At 39.0% G+C, this 21,966-nt stretch overlaps 1 protein-coding gene across 2 annotated transcripts; it reads left to right on the top strand.

The window, feature by feature from the left end:
- Positions 1–2,905: 2,905 nt before the first annotated feature.
- On the top strand, positions 2,906–21,925 carry LOC131425937 (SLIT and NTRK-like protein 6). 2 transcript variants are annotated; one of them, XM_058588258.1, is made up of 4 exons: positions 2,906–3,427; positions 13,353–14,193; positions 14,258–14,427; positions 21,293–21,925. In XM_058588258.1, the coding sequence occupies exons 1-4, from the start codon at positions 3,401–3,403 to the stop codon at positions 21,809–21,811; spliced, it is 1,557 nt and encodes a 518-aa protein (XP_058444241.1). In that variant the 5' UTR covers positions 2,906–3,400; the 3' UTR covers positions 21,812–21,925. The 2 variants fall into 2 exon arrangements, with proteins under 2 accessions (XP_058444241.1, XP_058444242.1); XM_058588259.1 differs by lacking the exon at positions 2,906–3,427 and adding an exon at positions 13,058–13,233.
- Positions 21,926–21,966: the final 41 nt, after the last annotated feature.

Genomic DNA, 21,966 nt, shown 5'->3' with positions numbered 1-21,966 from the left:
TACAAAGAAGTTGAAAAATTTTCGTGTGGCGATTTTTATAATGGATGAAAATTTAGAACAATGTGCGTGCATCAAATTTTGTGTTGCAAATGGATTTAAGTGTTCCGAAACGTTGAAAATGTTAGAAAAGGCCTTTGATGAATCGTGTCTAGGAAAAACACAGGCATACGAGTGGTATAAACGCTTCAAAGGTGGTCGTACAAGCTTGGATCATGATGAGATCCCTGGCCGCCCAACAACATCTGTTACTGAAGAAAACATTGAATCGGCGAGGCAAATCGTGTTGCAAAATCGTTCTGTACCGATTAGAGAGATTGCTGTGTTGTTGGGCATCTCTTATGGATCAGCCGAACACATTTTAACTGATGTTTTGGGTTTGAAACGCATCGCTTCTCGGCTGGTGCCAAAAAAGCTGAATTTCATTCTAAAACAGCGTTGGTTGTGTCGCAGTTTTTGGCCAAAAACTCAACCAATATCATCAACCAAGCACCGTACTCTCCAGATATGGCCCCGTGTGACTTTTTCCTCTTCCCCAGACTCAAATTGCCATTGCGGGGAACGCCTTTTTGAGACTATAGAGACCATAAATGAGAATTTGCTGCGTGAACTAAAGACCATAACTTCGGCAGCCTATAAAACTTGTAAGGAAAAATGGCATGCATGTATTGCCGCACGAGGAGAGTACTTTGAAGGCGATAATAAAGAAATTTATTAAAAATTGAAATTTTGCGTTTTTTAATAAAATTCCGGTTCTTTTTTGATCATAAGGTATAGGATTTTTTTTTCATTTAAATCTCAAATATATGACTTTAACCGCAATGTTAATGTGTTATCATCGTTGATTTCATGCCAATTTAATGCTATCGCTTAATGCTATGGTTAATTGAGTACGAATTATTACCCCGGTAACCCATGAGCACATACTAATACCGCATTATGTAAGCAAATAATCGCTAATTAGCATTTCAATCGCATTTGAAACTGAATTAAGTCCGATTTTGGCAAAGTATACGGCTTATCTATGGTTGATGTGCATTCTGAAAGATGAATTCTGATTGATTTACAACAGATGACCTTTTGATTAACAGATATAGAGCTACAAGCATGTTTGGTGCACATAAAAGGCTTTTTTGATGCCATTATTAGTGCTTATTAACAGTTCGGCTGAAAAGTTCGTATCGTTTAATAGAAACACAAATTTTTTGCCAAAATTCGTTTTAATTATTCAACATAATTGCCATCAGAGGCGATACAGCGATTATAGCGATCTTCCAAATTTTCGATACCATTTTTGTAGTACGATTTGTCCTTTGCCTCAAAATAGGCCTCAGTTTCAGCGATTACCTCTTCATTGCTTCTAAATTTTTTACCAGCGAGCATTCTCTTGAGGTCTGAGAACAGGAAAAAGTCACGGGGCCAAATCTGAAGAATACGGTGGATGAGGGAGCAATTCGAAGCCCAATTCGTTCAATTTCAGCATGGTTTTTCGTTGTTGTATTTGATCGATTGTGAGCTCACGCGGCACCCATTTTGCACAAAGCTTTCTCATATCCAAATATTCGTGAATAATATGTCCAACACGTTCTTTTGATATCTTTAGGGTGTCAGTTATCTCGATCAACTTCACTTTACGGTCATTGAAAATCATTTTGTGGATTTTTTTCACGTTTTCATCGGTAACAGCCTCTTTTGGGCGTCCACTGCGTTCATCGTCTTCGGTGCTCATATGACCAGTACGAAATTTTGCAAACCACTTACGAATTGTTACTTCGCCCGGTGCAGAGTCTGGATAACACTCATCAAGCCATTTTTTGGTATCGGCGGCACTTTTTTTCATCAAAAAGTAGTGTTTCATCAACACACGAAATTCCTTTTTTTCCATTTTTTTCACAATAACAAAAGTAGCTTCACTCAAAATGCAATATCTCACAAACTAATAATCAGACAGCTGTCAAATTTATACACGTATCTTTTGAAGGTTGGTACTAACTGAAAATGGTTTGGATTTAATTCTAGTGGCGCCCTCTCATAGAAACGATACGAACTTTTCAGCCGATCTGTTAGTTACCTGGGTACTCTCATGTTCAGGGAAATAAAAATTATTGCAATTCCTTCACATGTTTGCGCGAAACTTACATAAAGGAAGTATGGTCTCTTTACTAAAGTAAGTACGAATCAAATTTGAATCAAAACGACTGCCGGGCTACCGGAAAATGTTTATTACATCGCTTCATTTTTGTTCCTGATTGCACAGAGACATGAAACAAAGACGATGACATCAGCAAAAGCTGATATGTAATTGGTACAAAATTACACCTTATATTTTAATATAGTTTCTGATTTATTGTCGCGGGGAGATATTTTTCTTCTATTTTGTTTTGTAATAGCGCTTTGGTGCGCAAGTGATTCGAATATAAATTGGATTCGACGCACGAGCGATGTAATTCTCTAATGCACTTCCAATCAAATCACGCTCATCGACGCACTGACATGGTTTTGGGCCAGTCGATTCACGTTTGACAGCACGCAAATGCATCCAAGGTGCCTACAGGTTTTCGTGGGTTCATTTATCGAACGATCGCGTAGCAACCGGGTGGAAGTAATAAAAACAAGAGGGGACGCAAATCAACAAACGGTATGTAATTAGGCACGGGGTGGTTCCGCAGCATCGTAGAATATCGTCTTGGCTGGATGATTGGCTCCTCGGTCAGTCATCAGTCGTCGGACCACCCTGCAACTGAGCGAATTACCGACCGGTAAGTAACCGTCCTAGTCTTCGAGCTGTTGAATTTATAATCTTACTACTCTACAACTACGAGTGCCTACCGTGTGGGCAATCTGCCTTTTGGAATAATAAAACACTGATAAATACACTCTCGCTTTTAGGTCTATGTCTTACCACAGGCCGTGTTTGGCTTAGTTGTTTCCATCTTGACGTTGCCACAATGCGGCGCTGGGGTTCTGTTCAGCTCAGCTCAGCTCAACTCAACTCGACCCAAACGGCTAGAAGTCAGATCAGTTCTCGTCTGGCGATTCCTCAATTAGCATCCAACTGTTTTGCTCTTTCCTGTGCGAGTGCGAGTGCGATCGAAACTGACCTTTGTTGAGTAGCTGTTGTTCTGTAGCGAACAACCCCGGGAAAAACTGTTCATCGAAATTCAATATCCGGTTCCGATGCTTGGGCGGTTGTAAACAATATTTCGATACCAGTGGGATCAGTTGACGTCGTGGTCCGATCCGAAAGAATATTTAATTGGCGTTGGATTTCAAGTTCAAATCGTGAGAACAAACCGACTCGACGATAAAAGGAAGCTGCAAATTCGACTAGCGTCCGGAGGGGGATGACCATGAAGCCGGTTGATGATGTTGATGATTTTGTGCTGGAAAATAATTTGACAACATGATGGATCCGCTGCTGTACACGAAGGTATGTACGTTGAGGTTTGTAAACATTAGAACCGAAATCATTCCTCTCGCAAAATGAAACTTTAGTTTATAGTTTATGAGTCAGCGTCAGTGTCTGCACGTGCTGTTTCCTTCTCATTGCACCAATTGCATTGAAAGGGAATTTCTTTGTAATCTTGGCAGCCAGCATTCCTTCCCTTATTAGTGCTTCCTGAATGGGTTCCAATTCAATCGAATCGAACGTTGCAAACATGAACGCTGGCTGACTGCAACGGACCAATTGTTTGTAAATGTAAACAAACATTCGCGAATGACTCACCGCGGATCGGTTGAGCACTTGTTGATTTGTTGGTCCGAACCAACCAACGCGGCTTCTGAAGGGAATATGTTTAGTTTTTATCTTGCAGATCACCAAACTCGGAAAAAGCCGTGGAGTGAAACAAAAGTCTGGTTTTTCAGTAGTAAGTTTATCAACAACACTGGAATAAACATTTGCAAACAATGTGAACATAATATTTATGAAGTCATAAACAAGATGCTATTTTTAAATATTGATGTAAGCAAACCTGACTGCTCGTTCAGTCAAGCGTTGAGATTCGAAGGAAAATGACGAAGGAAAAAAAAGGCGCGAGACCTGTCCGTCAATGTAGCTTGCACAAATGGCAAACTATAAACGAGGTCGTCAACGGGCAGGATTTCGCTATGCAGGGTCCAATTTTGACGGAATTCAACACAAGAATTGAAGTTTCTCGATCTTTGGGATGTCATTATTTTGATGTGGAACATTTCTTTGTTTTCTAAATAGGGGATGGTGGGGCAAGTGTGCCATACTAAGAATCTTCGTGTCTTACAATAAATTAACGCTTGATTTTTGGAGGCGTGTTGAGCAACTCAATATTGTCAGTGCAGGGCAGAACCGTCAGCCTAACAATAATAAATTTCTCTAAAGTAGCTTAATAATAATCACTACTGTACTGCTTTATCAAATAGGGGAAGGTGTTCGGCTGCCGGCACCCCACCGTAACTTTTGACAGAAAGCAGATAGCGTCAATCCGACAAATGTCATGTGTATGTAATAGCAGCACGTTCTTTTTGTGCCGAATTGCGAAGCAAACAGTCACTTGTACTGCGTTCAAAATAACTTTTAATTACGTGAATATCACACAAAAGTTTTTTCTGACTTTTTGCCTTTCTCATATAGATAGGTTATGCAATCACTGTGAAAACCGACTTTTGAACCGAGCCCCGGAGGGCCGAGTGTCATATACCATTCGACTCAGTTCGTCGAGTCGTCAAGATAATTATTTGGATCCGAATTCCGGTTCCGGAGTTATAGGGTGAAATGTGCAAAAAAATGAAAATATGGGTTCTAAATTTTCTCATAGATGGCGCGATCGATATTCACAAACTTAGGTTCAAATGAAAGGTCCTGTGGTCCCACACGTATTTCCTGCATTTCATCCGGATCCGACTTCCGGATCCGGAATATAGGGTAAAGTGTGTTAAAAATTTTCTTCCATAAGTAAAAAAGGCGAAAAACCCTAAAAAGTTTTCTAAATCGCCCTCGAATCTTCTCCAATTGATAGTTTTTATCAGTAGATGGTCAAACAAACCTGTTTCGATTATTCTTTGAAGAATTGAAGAAAATTATTTTGAAGAATACCACAGTATTATATATGATAGTATGATTGATATGAGAAAGGCATCTTTACACCACTAGGTGGATTAAAACAGCTTTTTAGAGTATCATAAATTGAAGAGCATCAATCGAAAAAGTGAGTGGATTGAATATTTATGAGATGAAATAGATCTATTTCGTGATTTAATACCGGATACTATGAAAATTTTCGCAACCAAAGATTTTTTTTTTGTCATTTTCAAAATGTCTACCAATTTCTGTTACCGCCACTCCATTTTTTTCGACAAATCGTGAAAAATTGTTAGTGATATGCAGGCTGCTGTCGAGACAAACAGCTGCTCCGGCTAAGAAAAAACGTGGAAGACCGGCCAAATTAACACCAAATATTCGACCAAGAGAGCCAAGGGGAAGTCACAATCAGACAATGAAGACTTTTGTCAAAAACGCTTCCAAAAAGAATAAATTATGTTTTTTTTTGAATAGCTGCAGTCTTTACTTATATTTTTCCATTTTTAGCGAAGTTTCTTGGGGTGCCGGTAACCGAACACCTTTTTTAAAATGGCCAAAATTTATCGCTTTACTAAATTGATAACAATTTTTTTTTCAATCAAATGAATCAACTTAGTTAGAAGTTATAAGCTAAAAAGAAAAGGGTGTCGGTAACCGAACACTCTCCCTTACTTTATGAATGAAATTCACTTTTATTTCAGACATTAAATATAGTGAAAAATCATTAGTTTGACTTTTTTTTTCATTTTAATTCGGATGTATATTGTATTCATCTGGTGTAGTTCAAGCCTCAAATAAGTCTAAATATTTGAGGCTTGAATACTCTGAGGAACTCGTAATAAGTTTCCGTTTCTTGGTAGTTAGGTCACGAGAATCCTTTGCAGCTTGGAATTCTCTTAATGCATTACGTGCTGGGCTCGATGTTATGATTGGCGCCTTTTCACCCTTTCGTCCGCAGGCAATGGTTCGGATTTTTTGCTTCGGAATTGGAAAAATAGCTAAAGGGGTTAATACAAAGATCACGTAACATTTAACGTTTCTACAATTTGCTAAGAAGGCTGAGTATTTACTATTGTATGGCTTCCGGAAACTACAACATCGTTTGTGTCAAATCCGTAAAGGAGGAAACTTGGTTTGTTTTGTGATGTGAAGTGAATCACATCATCAGTTCAAGGACTTGCCAAGTGGATGTGCGTAGATTTACAGTTGCCCCGATATGACTCGTCCAATCACCTTCTTACTATAGCTGTTTTCTCGTGAAGCGAACAAAAAGGGTTGAGCGGATATGTAAGCCGAGTCACTTACTCGTATTCCGCGGGAATGAAAGATGCTCTTTCAACCATATTATCCAGTGAATGGATGAAGCATATCGCTATACATACTTGATCCCGCCTGATGGTTTGTTTGGAAAGGGCACGTCAGACTCATTTAGAAGGAATGGTTATCCAATGGAAATTTGGCGCCCGGGGCCAAATGAGAGATTTGTCGATTTGCCGCCCCCATCGTTGGTTTAGGCTGAACTCCATCTCCTGAAAGATGATTGAGCGAGCAAAAAAAAGATCCCAAGGATTAGTTTGCCGCCCCCTTTAAACGTTGAGCCCGGGGTACAGAATCATTGCATGGCTAGGCTAGTACTGCGATCCTACTGAATACTTCCAGGTCGGGGCTCGAACATATGACAACTCTCTTGTAAGACCAGCGCCGTATGCATTGAATCGCCAACCCGAACACGTACATACGACATAAAATATGATATATAACATATATTATATTTTCGAAAAACGTTGAATAAATTTCACCTATAACAGAAAAAAAACTTAACTTTTCACTGAACATCTCCGCATCCCGCTTGATGGTTTGGACATCAGTCAAAATGCGAATCCATCGGTTATTCCAACAATTTTATGGCTATACGTGACAGTACTTAAGATTTATTAGATAAACTCAATTACAGTACAGAACTCAATGATTAAATGTAATAAATGTGGATTGAAATGCGAAGACTTTTGGTCCTTTGGTAATTCTGCAGTCTGAACATCGCTTAAATTCGCAAACTTTCATAATTGCAAGAAATAATATGAATTTTGGGAGGCACGAAGTTCTTCGGGGCCGCTAGTCTATATATATAAAAATGCAGAGATCATTCTTTGTAATCGCATCACGTACGAACGGATGTACGGATTTAAATGATTCTTTTTTTGTTTGATCAGTTTTTACCCCCACCGGGTTCGTACATCAAAAAAATTAGGAAAATTTACCGGAAAAGTGGGAAAAACCCATAAAAATGTTTTGTATGGACAATGGAATTTTCCACTGAAAAAGTCGTCAATGATTACTAGATCTACGATTGATGTTTGGCGCGCAACGAGTTGCATAAGTGCTACGCCGTCGATGGAAAGAATACTAGATCGTTGAAAAAAATTTTCGGCGCGCAACGAGATGTTTTGTGTGGAGATTTCACATGCATACTTGATCCAGCCACGTGCTTAATTGGGTATCAAAATTATTGCTTACTAATGCCGTTTTCGCTTGAGAAAACTGAAACTGACCCAGGGTAGTTTCATCAAACAAACGCTTTTCGCGAAACTGTTATAGGTTCGCACTTAGCAACGAAGGTTTGAGAAAATCTGATATAAAAACCGGGTTCGAAACTGACTTGATTTTCAGTTCAACAACGTTGAAACTAGGTTCGAAATTAGCTTCAAACAAACGGTTTGACAGCAGTTAAGGTGGAAAATGGGTTAGGTTTGGCATCAAGCGAAAACGATATAAATGACTGGCAGAATGCACTGTTCTAGAAATATCGCTGTAGGCAGAAGAAAAAGTTCTGATATCGTTCACCAGTTGATGGATTGCGTGTAATGGAATCAGATGAATAATATTGGTCATTGTGAATCAATGAAAAGATTTTGCTGTAGAAGTGCTAAGGTCAAACTAAGAGATTTTCCTTGGATATTGGCTTTTGAATGATTTAGATTACTCGAAGCTCGCGTAATAAGTGGCAATTAGATATCAATAATCAAGATGGATTGAGACTATTTCATATTCTGAGAAGCAGTGTTGGTGATTGCCGATATTTGGGCAAAGAGCGGTTCGATATTTCTCTACATTGCATACAACTTCGGCAATCTGGTACAAGAACTCGCTACCACCTCATATTCTGAGTATTTCACGGTCCTTGCCAAAATAGATACAGTTTTTCAATGATCGGCGCTGTGTGGAATTTACCAAGAGAGAACGAGTCATCGAGAGAAATTCGCTCTCGCACTGGTGTCCATTCTATGTTAAATTAGCCATGCCGGTTTTTCGTTGCTGAGATGATATCCGTCTCCTTTTGATGGCACTGATAGAATCGTGCGAAGAGTTGCTAGAGAGTGTTCTTCGATACTATAAAAGACATTCTTACTGAGAAGAATGTTCAAATTGTTAAGATCAATATCAACTTAAAATGTAAGCGTCGTTTCTCCAAGTCACCAAAAGTTCCTTAGGATCTAAAAATATCCACTTTATTAGAGCTGTAAGGTACGTGTGGTCCTCGAAAACGGACTGTTCAGAATGCTTTGTATGCAGCTTGAGCCAGATCTTTTTTACGAGCTTTTGGCCGTCTGCTCATGTGCTGGATTTTTACTTAACTTCACATTTTCACATAAAGTTTTGGTGATGTTTCTTTTTCTGGGCTAAAGCGAATGTATGTCGAATTACGTTTATTGTAGGTTAAATAATCAGAAAAATATTGGAGAGAAACGTTAACCGAAACGTCGTTTGACAATTCTGCTCCGAATACATACATTCGAACAAATAATTTTTGAGCGAGACGAAGTTCGACGGGTCAGCTAGTATCTTATAAATCAGCAAATCAGTGATTGATTTTGTAAACGCGCTTTCATGTGACAGACAGACGTCAGTTAGCTGGATGACGCTGAGTCAATTCAGTTTGGCATCAATCCTGTTCATGTCGAAAAGTGTACGTTTTTTCAAGAATTCTTTTAATTTACTGATTTTTTTGGTTATTTTTTGATTCTTTGCATTGTAATGACCAGTGCGGTAAAATTTCATTTTCAATCGAATAATATAAGATGAAAATGAAATTTATGGCCGCTGACCGTCAGCGTATCCCTACTAATTCATTTGACTTTTGCTGTCATTTTCAAGTGAAGCTCCCAGAATTCATCGTCAGTTAAATAATCGTACCTAGTCATTTGAAGTTTTGCTTGTTCAGTTTCAAGTGCCAAGTAGTGTAGCTCCTTCATTGCCTTCGCTCTTGGTAGTAAGCAGATTCGAACGAATAGAATTATAAATGGAGTTAAGTATTAAAAATGAAAACTGAAGGAGGAAACAATTAATTTATGTGTATTCTGTGATTGACATTCCAGCTATCTGATTAGTCTTTCATCTATTATCTTGAACCAATTCGAATGTTTACATGAACCTCACTTGAAGGCCGCTCTCACACTATTGAAAGAGATATTTTGTTACTTCAAGAGATCAACTGACGGTAATTAAACTGAGCCTCGATTGAAGAGAAACGAGTGATGAACTGAATGCTGCTCGTTCGGGCCGTCAGCAAACATTGTCTGTGTCAGAGAGTGAAGTTTACTGCAGTGGAGAGATCGTCAATGTGTTCCACATTCAGTTTCAATTGAATTGAATGAAGTTTTACTGCACTGGTAATGACGGTCTGATTAGTGTTTTCAAATGTTTATTTCATACCGATTCCAGTGAATATTGAGTGCTTTTGATAACGTGAAAAATAAAATCATTATCGAAATTATATGAATTGTCGAACAAAAAAAACATGGGGCTCAACCGGATACATAGTTTTCGACTTGAATTTTTTAACGGATTCCTGAAACATACCTTAAGGTTAATATCTATATTTCGTTTTTATTTTATATTATTTATTAGGAATATATTAGTTAAGATTTTGTGCAAAACGTTCATTTTATGTAGCGAAACAATCAAATATCCTTCAATTAATACTTTTTGTGTGAAACTTTATAGTTTAGTTTAGCCCCGTGGTTCCTGAAATATTGGATTTTGGATAGGACATTTCGTCGCGACTTGGTAACGAACAATAATGCATAATTTTTCAAATCACAATGAAGTTCGAACGCTGGGCTTGGCTGCTCTAAGCGTCTCTACAGGCGAATTGCTACACTGAAGAAAAGGTATCCTCCATTTCTCAATTGATATCTATGCATGGTATAATTGTTCGCTTGATTTATTTCATCATTAGTGCGTAATGAAACAATATCGTAATTTCGTCTTACGATCTCAAAAGATTGTTGTATAAAATGCGATTTTAAATTTGAAAAACAATTTGCTGGATTGATTTCATTTTGGTTCTATATGACGAAAAATCGCCGTGAACTTAGTTCTATTTTTGCAATACTCAAATAAAAACCGACACACATGTACTTATTTTCACTTGTATATAAGTCCCATATTGAAAATCGACCAGTTGAGAAAAAGATGAATAAATATTTCGGAAATTATTCACTTTTCGCCGCTACTATGATGATTGATCTGTGATGCTATAGAATCACATATATGGATTACATCAAGGATGGCTTTTATCGTATCAAAGAACGTTCACTGGCAACTCTTCAACGATTGAATCAGTGCCATCAAAGAGAGACGGATATCATCGCAACAACAAAAACCCGGCATGGCTCATTCAACATAGAATCGACACCCGTGCGAGAGTGAATTTCTCTCGATGACATTTCTGAGAATCAAAGGTTAGCACGCTGCTGTGGGGATCTTCTCTGAAGCAACAAAAGGTCGCTTATTCTCGTTTCGCGATCCGATTCTATGCGGGCAGTTGATAATTGCGATAGAATCATTTTACTATTGCCGCTTATTCTAACTATGTGCATATAACCTTTGTATAAGTTGCGTCTATGAAAATGTTTGTGAATGCTCCACACAAAGGTTTTGAAATATTGCAACCTAGTAAGAGAATCATCAAGTTGAATCATCGATTCGATTTTCTGCGATAATTGTCAACTTGCGATTCTCTCTTGGGAAATTCCACAGATCATTATCAGACTGTAATTTTTTTAAGGGCCTCAGAGTATGAAGTGGAGCGAAGGAATGTAGAAAAATTCTCTCACAGTTCATGCGTTGAGAGACTCGAGTTCTTGTAGCATCTTCTACCGGATTGAAAATGTTGTATACAATATAGATAGCAATATAGCAGCTTCTGTCAAATTTTCGGCAATCACCAACACTGGATTACATAATAAACTTTTCATATGGAATGAAATATTGCATTTTCTGTCATTCGTAAATATAAAATCTGTTACGCAACAAGATGGGTCATAAACATAAATTGCTATGCACGAAACGTAAACTTTAATGAAAATGGGTATGTGCACCTAGCATACATTTGAGGGTAATTTTTTTTTCTTTGTCAATATGTAACTTTTTCTAAGTGTGTATATAGTGGTTAGAGTCGAAGTTAGGGCTACGATAAGTCCTGGCGTCGATAATATCGGAGAAGTTCAATTCATCAATCAGAACGTGATCGATTGGCGATACTGGTGTAATGTTAAGGAAGACTGTGCTGGAAGAAGGTACTACGAATGACCATGGCGGCAAAATCGATGAGTCGTAGGCCGTTTTCCCTTGTCAGCTGGTGGAAGCAGAGCTTTCCAATCGTTGGTCTGAACTCCTCCTCCTGGCCTACCCGAGCGTATAGGTCTCCTATTATGATCTTGACGTCATCGATTGAGCAACAGTCGTACTCGCGTTCGAGCTGCGAGTACAATGCGTCCTTGTCGTCACCAGTGCTTCCGGAGTGAGAACTGTGCACGTTGATTATGCTAAAGTTGAAGAACCGGCCTTTGTAGAAGGTCGACCAATATTCTCAAAAAGTACTTGGTGTGGCAGGCGATCTGTCAGTGCGGCAAATTCAGCAAGCCGTACAAAACGACCATCAACGGTCAAAAATATAAAGAAGAGTATCTCCAGAAGCGCCTACTGTTTTTCCACCAATTACACGAAGGTGACACTTCGTTTTGACCGGATTTGGCATTAGTGCCATTACGCACAACTTGACGATGGAAGCCAACAATGTTGTTCTTGTGCCGAAGGGTAAACTCACCACAAATTCGCTCAATAAAATAATTCTTGGCTATTATTAAGAGTAGACTCCTAAAAATAAAAAAAAACAAGGCGCATATTGTGCACATAATTTGAAGGGTAGCGTGTTCAAGTTCAAGCAGCATTTTAATACAAATATAGTCTTCAGAGTAGTTTAATTGTCAAATCGGTTCTCCCGCATTTGAAAAGGTTACAGGTTCGAATCGTGTCTCTTTCGCATGTGTTGTTTAGTTCATCAATCATTGGCTAGCCTCCCTTTAGTTGGGAACTGAAGGTAATGCTTCTGTTTGTACCAGTGTTAGATAGAACTTTTGTAACATTGAATTCAAAAGCATCCGAAGTACATCACTTGTTTGAAACCCCATAAAGTCGTCATCGATAGAAACTATGACAGGTAATTTTTAGGACGAGTTCACAGTATGAAGCATCGATTACACTCTCTCTGATTTGATTGTTACCGAAACAACCCTTTATGTCCTCCGGTGTAAAAACTCTATCAATCATTCAGATTCAAATTTTGAAATACTTCGGGTGTGGTAAAAATAACCGTTATTTCAAGCTGATACAAAACCAATGCACCAACTGCATGTTGAGTTATATCTTGAATTATCTTAAGGCATTGGCAAAATGTTGCGAGAAATCCGGATTCCCATATCTTTGCGAAGCAAAATTAACCTTCCCGATACGCAATTACTCGCTGCTCAGATAGCAAAGACCGAGGTCGACCGAAGCGTTAGATGTTCACAATGTTTTTTCTATGAATTTTATCACCTGGAGTCACCCTTTTTTTTGATAACACGACCAACAGAAGCCTGTGCTAAATGAAGGTTTCCCCCCCACCTCCTTCTAACCAACCTTCAACGTGTTGTAGTTGGGTATTTACTGATAACGGCGCGATTCGCGATAAAGCATCTGCCGCGGGCCCTGCAACGATATGCTGTTCGTAACAATATTTTAACTTCTGCGAACGTATCAAGTTCTTCATTTGAAACATTTTGTTGTGTTGAAATTATGAACTTCCTATTTTGAAGATACCTACCTAATCAAAAACAATGACGCATAATTGTTTCCAGGTAAGAAAATCATCCTGTTTCCTTCTGTTCCATCTGAATCACTATATTTCCAAAGAATGAAATGACGTATCCGAATTAAAGGATAACAAGTCACGACGTCGTGCTTTCTTTTCTTTCAGATATTTTCCCTCCTGGCAGCCCTGTTACTGGTGCTAACCGTGGTCATCGGTTGGAGTCAGGCTCGCGAAGATGGTGAGTTCGAACCGATCGAAGGAATCTGCGATCGGTGCGTTTGTGTGGTTCGTAACCAGAGCAACGCCCAGCAGCACGACTACTCGCTGTTGGATTGTTCGACGAAGAATTTGCAGCATATGTTGGTCAGTTGGCCGGAAGTTTTCGACGCTGAGCAGTCGGCTGGTCAGGAAATTGTCTTCTCGCTCTCCGGTAACAGTATCAATGTGTTGCAGCAACTACCGGCCACCGATGCCGATTTGGTTTTCAGCTGTCGGCACTGTAATCTAAGCGAACTGTCCAGTGGGGTCTTTCTGGATGCTCCGAACGTAATTCGGCTTGATTTGAGCTGGAACCGACTCACCGGTGACGTTCTCCGGCCGGATGTATTTCGAGGTCGTTACGCCGAACAAGAGTACGAATCGATCGCTCTGGATGAGCTGGATTTGAGTTACAATGTGATCGAGTATTTGGATGAGTCACTGTTCGAGCACATGGCTCATCTGCGAAGGCTTTCGTTGGCTCACAATCCGATCGAGGAGATTTCCGAAGGTACGGCGATTGCGATCGGATCGATAACGCAGTTGGAATATTTGGATCTATCCTACACCGAACTGGATGATATTCCCGGTCGAGTCTTTCAGAAGATCAGCAACCTAAGGGAATTGCTGTTGCAGGGAAATCGCTTCACGACCGTGCCCGATTCGGTGGCACTTCTCAAACCTACGCTGATTTCGTTGCATGTCGGCAATAATCCGATTCAGTTACTGAACGATGAAAGTTTCTTTGGTAAGTTATTTAATAACGAATTATGTTTCCTGAAAATCACTGGTCATCATCTATCGTGTTTTAGATTTGGAAAAACTGACCCATTTGAATATCAGTACAATGCCTCAACTTAAAGACGTCGACATCGGAACGTTCAGTGGACTGAACTCGTTAGAGGTGCTCATCTGTAGTCACAATCCGCAGCTTGATGCGTTCGATTTAAGTGACTTGAAAGGATTGCTACATTTGCGACAGGTTAGTTTATTATTTCTTATTGCCCATGCATAACTATTGGGGACTGAGAATTTGCTGCGGTCAAACCGAGCGGAACACGTGACTTACCATCTTGACTTCAAACTTCATTTGGTCTCAGAATTGAGGTTATTTCTACGAGATGCTGTGAAAGGAATGAAGAACGTTGAGAGCTTTGATGAATTTTACGGCAACCGTAGATACATATTTTTTTATCTTTCTAAAAAAAACTCCTTTTAGGCGATTTGTTTGAAACAAAGCCATTTGCTTTCAGCGCTTCAGTCAATTCTCTCAGAGTTTGAATACCTAATACTTTTCACTTCGTGAGATGCTGATCCATGGATTGCTATCGTCATTATCGTGTTCAATAGTTCAGGTTGTTCATCTTTCAACCTTGGTTGCCACGGCAGTCTCGCAATTTATTTTTTTAATTTTCGGATGCTTATCAATAAGTTCAGCCATGTATTTCTTCCTTCTTTTTGCACGATATTTTATCTTGCGTTGTTGATCGTTGATTTTGGTTCTCAGTTTTTATTCCAAAGCACCCAGTTTATTGTTTTTTTCATGAAGTTTTTCTTTCTTGTTCTTCGCGAAGTTGCCACAGATTTTCCTTTCTATAAGTCTCACCAAATCCGATTTCAAAAGATCAATTTTAGCTTCCAATTTATCTTAGGCAAACACTCACAGAGTGTGTTGCTCAAGATTCAGGAAAGTTGAAATTTCTTTTTACACTTTAGATTTTGCAATGAGTTTTTAGGGCCATAAAATAGCCAAGCCTACAAGTTCGAATAGTTTTACAATATGCTTAGAAAATTTCGTACTTTTTTGTGCCGTCAGCTATATGAAGGTTACACATTTTTATCTTTCACTATCCTAGAAGTCGGATCTGCATAAAATTCAATCTCATTTAATAGGATAATAAGGTAATTATTTGAATCAAAGTTCGGCCGGTTCAGCCACGTTTAGTTTGTTTGGTTTTATGCTAATAAGACCTGCATGTTAGAAGAATTCTGCGTGGATTTTCGTTTCCTTTACCGCGTTTATGAAATCGAACACCACACACAGCGTGCTTCGTTCGTAGAGGCGATGTTGTATTTTCTTTTTCCGTACCACGGCATGTATGTAACGGTGGACACTCATCACCTCGTAATTCCGGCACCGGATGTCAGATCCAAATGATAAGATCTATTATTTGAAACTAAGTTTGTTAAAATCGGCCGAGCGAACGCTGAGAAGTGTAACTTCGTTCCATTTTAGAGTTTGTGACCACTGTTACCGGTGCTCCCGGAACCGAAAGCCTGGGACTGGTATAGCCGGATGTATGGCATCAACTGACACGTCCTATTTATTGGAACTGATTTGAGCTCCCTGTAATCCCATTTTTCCGTGCTTTGCATCACTGCTATGTATAACTGCTTGAAATGTTCAAAACTAGTAATCCTGTAATTCCGGAACCGAAAGACGGATCCAGATGAAATTTAAAAGTTTTTTATAGACTCGGTCACACAGTCTCTGAGCAAAAAGAGTGAGTTGTAAGTTTTACTTTAATCGATCTGTAATTCCGAATTGCATGAAATTTTTTCGAGATTACACCAAATCTCCACGTTTCATGAAATTTACATTTGGCATCGTCGAAGGCACTGGTCGAAGAAAAAATCAATTTTGTATTATTGTTGAACATATTTCCGAACGTAAGAAGAAAAAAATATGTTTCTTTTTTGTTGTACCATAAGATTTCAACAATTTAGTTCTGCCGATTCTTGTACAGAGTGAAATCTGAAAGGTACCCCATAGTAAAGTAAGACACGTCAATAAAATTATGAATAAATACATAACATAATGCAGCTTCGTCGCAACAGGCGTTTGATCTTAACTGATGAATAATTCATAGATTTCAGCAGACCGGACAAAAGGGTTGATTACAGGTTTGTGTGCGTGGGGCCGCCACTTCCGATGGCGGGTCGGCAGCCGACTCAGTCGGTTTCGGCTTGGCGCTTCCTTGGCCCCAAAGAACACTGAAGTGATGCAGTCCGAGTAACGCTGCATTGTGACGATGGTCTTGGCGGATTACATACTGATATCATCACGTTTTCTGCTAATTGACTAATAAGAGTTACTTAGAAAATATCATTGGGAATTGATACCATAACATATGAACATATCAACTGAACATATCTACAGCATGATAGCCACCCCTGCCGGCCGCCCGAACCTCCACCGTTCACAGGGAAGAATAAATGAAAGAGTAGAGGAAATGTTGATGCTTTACCTAATTTTCGGCAGAACGAACGACTTATCATTCTTTTCTATGAGATCTAGGATTCACTTTAAACATTCGATACGATCATGGTATAAAATAGAACCAGAAATGAAAAAAATTTGTTAAAAAATTTAAATGAAAATTAGAACAATCCCACCGATTAAACTGTTCCTTTCAAATTGGGAATCACCATAAATTGGACACACCGAAGATTGGTAATGATTAAGAGACTTCATGAGTCAGTCTATTTTGAAACAACATCTCTCTTCTGCTTTCGATAAAATCAATCACGACATCACAATTGCAAAATTAAATCGACTCGGCTTTGGTGCAAACGTCATTCAATGGATACAATCATATCTCAGCAATCGACGTCTTACTATCAAAATTGATGATTGTTTTTCCGAAGAATTTGTTGCAACGTCTGGAATTCCACAGGGGAGTCATCTTGGACCTTTGATTTTCTTACTGTACTTCAATGATGTAAATCTTTGTCTGGATGGACCACGAGTCTCTTTCGCTGATGACCTCAAGATCTATAACACCATCCGCAGCTTAGAAGATGCGGCATTCCTTCAACGGCAATTGGAAATCTTTGCGAATTGGTGCAAAACCAATCATATGATAGTGAATCCCGAAAAGTGCTCAATCATTACGTTCACAAGGAAAAAGTTACCGTTCAAATTCGAATATTATCTTGAAGGATTCATGATTAGTAGATCGACATGCGTCAAAGATCTTGGTGTCTTTCTCGATGAGCAGTTATCATTCAAACAGCACATTAACTACATTGTTGCGAAAGCTTCACGCTGTTTAGGATTCATATTTAGAATGGCTAAGCACTTCAATGATATTTATTGCCTGAAGACTCTATACTGTACACTCGTTCGTTCTACTTTGGAATATTGCTCAGTAGTCTGGAACCCTCTTTACCTCAATGGAGCTCATAGAATAGAATCTATACAACGTAGATTCGTACGTTTTGTTCTTCGACGATTACCTTGGAATAATCCACATCAACTGCCGAGCTATGAAAGTCGCGGATTGCTGATTGGTCTTGACACACTACAAGTACGACGAGAGCTGTCGCGTGCTTTGATGATAGCTGATATTTTGAGTGATAGGATTGACTGCCCCGCTTTGCTCCGTGAGATTAATATTAATGTTCGTCCCCGTGCTCTCCGTAACAACGCCTATCTTCGACTACCTCTTGATTTTACAATAATAAACAATAATAAACATTTTTTCTTTCGAATCACACGAAAAACAAATTAAAATTCACTTCTACTCAGCATATAATCACTTATCATAAAGACTCCATTTGTTACATTTTCTATTAAAACGAGCAAAAGCTAATTTTCAAAAAAAAATTGACGGTAGCGAAAATTTTTCACGTCCTACGCGCACGCCTACTGTGATTGTTTCAACTGAGGTGACGTAGTCCGAGTCGTCAAATAACTAATCGGAAAAGGAGGCCTTTTGAAAGTTAAGTTGTAACCGGTTTCAACGATCGGTCTGAATCGAATAGAAAAAAAACGGATAAATTTTCTATGGAATTATGACAAACTAAAACTATGCTAAACAACAATTATATTAAATGAATCTCAATGTCAATTTTTTTTATGCCAAATGACGTTGGCCCTTATTACCGTTCTCACTTCCACTTTCACATTCACTTCACTTACATGTCACTTCACTTACATGTCACTTCATTTGATGTTACCTATTACCGGTATCACGCATAGTGAAGTGATCACTGTGGTGGAAAAAACTAATTTTTTCAACAAAGTGTTGGTGGCGTGATGTTCATAATGACATCAAGTTCATCCAAGTATTTACTTTTGACTCTAAAGCGACTTTCGTAATAAGGACCTACATTCACTTCACTTGATTTCCACCGATTTGACCCATAATAAGGGTCACAGTCACTTCACTTGGTTTTCACCGTGTAGTGACACCGGTAGTAAGGGCCGTTATGTCAATAATGAAGACCCATGTTTTTTCACAAAGTTAGTTTTCCTCAATTTCCTCTCTTAGGTGAAATGTTCGCTCCTTGAAATTTACACTTTGCACATCAAATTCTGTGCAACACTTGCGGCATCTTCTTTACACACTTCAATTTTTATTTAAAATCCTTATCGTTTTCGAAGACCTTCCATATTGTTCGGAGTTAGCCCTTCATAATAGCACAGATTTTTTTATTTGGGCGAAGTTCTGTTGAGTTTGGCGAATTTGCCTCCATCACTACAACAACAACAACATAGTTGGCTTCGTCTCTCTCCGTCACCGGATTCGCTTAAGGTGAAATGTAGCGGAATGCGAAAATCGTGTTTTTGATCAATTATTCAAAAACTAGACCGATTTTCGAAAAACCAAAAACACTTAAGTTTTCGAAATCAAATTTATCATAACTAAGTATTCTTAGAATTTTGAAATTTTGCTTTGCCGAGCCGTAATTGGTTTTTGACATGTATAAACGGTCACTGTTCCGTTCCACGGGGATGGTTTTAGAACTGAAAAGTAGTATTTGTAGCAGAATTTCACAAAGAATCTGAAAATGCAACTCAAAATTTTAAAATTTTAGCTAAAACAACCCAAAATTGAAAAAGTTTACATAAACTTTTCTGCATTATTTTTATTGCTTGCGCGCTGCTGTTTCGTATTGAGGTGGTGTGAGAAATGCACGGTGGCATTATATCGTGAGCAAAAAATAGATATAAAATAATGACGCGAATTTATGCAGCATTGGGTTTTGTGTTGAACTAAAAACGACTTGAATACAATAAAATGAGTATTGTAAGAAATCGTTTATTTTCTAAGTAGCTGTCATTTATAAAAACAATGTGATAAACATTGAGGGCCAGCTTCGAGCCAGTCAGCATGGAAAACTTATTGGAATTCATTGGTTTTTCAATTATTATGAATTCAATGAATCAACGCTTGATTTTGCTTTCAAAATCGATTGAATAATAAGGAACTACGAAATAACTTTATATTCAATTTCGTGCCCCAAATATGTGCTTGAGAAAAGATTCACTAAATAATTTTAACTGCATGGTATGATGAACTATTAGTTATAATTGGAATGTATTCCAATAATGTAATCTAAGCAATTATTAAACTATTGATGATTTCTGGCACCGGAGGCCAGAGGCTGTTTGGTCTTCGGTTCGTTATCGTTGAAACAGACATTTCTAGACTCATCATGCTATACAATTCCGAAAGTCGCTTCCGAAAAAAAGTTAATGGTGAATACTTTTACGTAAATTCTATCTCATCGGCGGGAAGGTCCTGGTGAACGACTGGCAAAGATATCGAAAATACTTGAATGTTCTCTTGTCTTCAACCGTTCTTTTGAAGGAGAATCGATGCTTGCTACTAAAATCAGGCATATACATGGTTAGCAAGCGGATAAAATTTTGCGCGCATTTTATGACGCTACATTTCACCTTAATGGCACGACGCCAGATCGCGCTAAAGAAAAGTGTAACCATCGTTGGAACGGCAAAAGGGCTGGAGGAAATTCTAGAGATATCTATGTTTTTGGTCGTTGAAGGTTCCAGTCGTTATGTACCATTTGCAGAATTTGCCGCACCCACAGATCGTCTTCCACACCAAAAAACTCTGTCGATTTTTTTCTTACGAGGTTTCTCCGGATGTTCCGGGATTTACCGACCGCTTATACGGCTAGTCGTTCATTTCGATGCCTTTCGGCTGCACCAAGCACTCGCGGGACATGACCATGACATGATGGGTGAGTTTGGGAATTACTGCTCCAAACTATTTCAATAAATAGACTAAACTAGTTTTACCAAAAAATTACTATGCACTGAACTAGTTATACACAAAAGGAAGTGTAGCCTTTCTCGAGTACAGTCTTTATTTCCATTCTTAATCGCCAGTCACAATTCGATGTAACGATGACTTCCTTTAGTTCATTTTTAGCAGTACATATTTGACAAATGGTTCGGAGATTATCTTGCTGTCTTTGGTTCAATTCATGTGGTACTCATTTTCTTATCTTATGCACTTTTGCCATTCAATCGGTCAGAAATTTCTGATGGTGACGGTACAATTATTGCATCAGTTTATTGTTTTTGGGTTTGTGTGTCATCTTCGTCCAATAAATCTCCGGTGTCTCCAAATTTTCTCGTTTCTTGCATCAAAAAATCACCACTTTTGAAGTAACGAAACCATCTTTTGCACATTACTTTCGCTAGAACATGAAGCCTCTCAAGTTTTCAGTTGCAACTTTTTTTTTTGTTTCAATTATAGAGGTTTTAACCTTATGGACATTCGGGCCTCTTCGGGCCAGAAAAGCTTTCTGACCCTATGTGCGGGGTTGGGAATTGAACCCAGGTGGACTGCGTGAAAGGCACCGACTATCCCATCTTGCTATACCCGTCCCCCTACAACAATTTGAACAACTCTTGTGTGTTCCATATGGGAAAGTGTATTTATATTCGGTACATTAACGTTAGCCATGCGAAAAAGAAAAATCGACTCAAGCGTTTTAAATATTTACATGCTAACGAAAAAGTACCAAATATTCAATAGTAATGCTGCAATTTTCTTAAATTAAAACCCCGATTTCATTTCCATTTCCAGTTGGACATCTCCTACAACGGTCTGGAAAATCTTCACCTGGACGAACCGATACCAGTACACAACGACAGCACCGATATTGCCCACATCGAGGTGTTTCCGAAGTTGCGTTCGGTTCAGCTCGAGGGTAACCCGTGGCACTGCGATTGTGAGCTGTACGAAAGCATTCAGTCCCTGCAGCATCTCCTGGAGGATGAGTTCGAATCAGAAGCTCGCTGTGAAACACCGAACGATCTGACGGCTCTTCCGCTGACTGAACTGGATGGTAAGTCCTTATGCTCGACACCGCCGAAAAAGGTTCCGAAAATGCCCATCTACGAAGCGCCACCTTTCCTACGGCCTCGTTCGATCGTGCTGACCGTTCTATCGGTGGGGGTAGTGCTGCTGATCGGGTTCATCATCGGTTTTGCGATCGTTTGCATCAAGCGCCGGTTGAAGGAAAGTGACTTCGGATTCACTTCACCCGTCAGATATTCGACGGTGCGTAACAGCACGACATCCAACATTTTGCAGCAAGCTTAGGAATTGGAGGTGTAACGGAAGTAAGTTTCTGTGCGATCTAGTCTGATTTTATGGTTTAAGTTAGTTTTAAGAAATAGAAGTAAAAAAATAAACGATTTGCTTACTGCATGTTCAGATTGATTTGTTTTTAGTTGAGACAAAAGAAAATGTCAACG

This window comes from Malaya genurostris, chromosome 1 (assembly GCF_030247185.1).
Source record: "Malaya genurostris strain Urasoe2022 chromosome 1, Malgen_1.1, whole genome shotgun sequence".
Classification (NCBI taxonomy): Eukaryota; Metazoa; Arthropoda; class Insecta; order Diptera; family Culicidae; genus Malaya; species Malaya genurostris.
This window is presented reverse-complemented; position numbering and strand designations above follow the sequence as displayed.

What these genes read in the sequence shown, in the direction of transcription:
- LOC131425937 (XM_058588258.1), top strand. Translation starts at nt 3,401, where the DNA reads ATGATGGATCCGCTGCTGTACACGAAG. An exon ending in ATCCGCTGCTGTACACGAAG is followed by an intron (nt 3,428 to 13,352) that starts GTATGTACGTTG and finishes CTTTTCTTTCAG; the next exon opens with ATATTTTCCCTCCTGGCAGC. An exon ending in GATTGCTACATTTGCGACAG is followed by an intron (nt 14,428 to 21,292) that starts GTTAGTTTATTA and finishes TTCCATTTCCAG; the next exon opens with TTGGACATCTCCTACAACGG.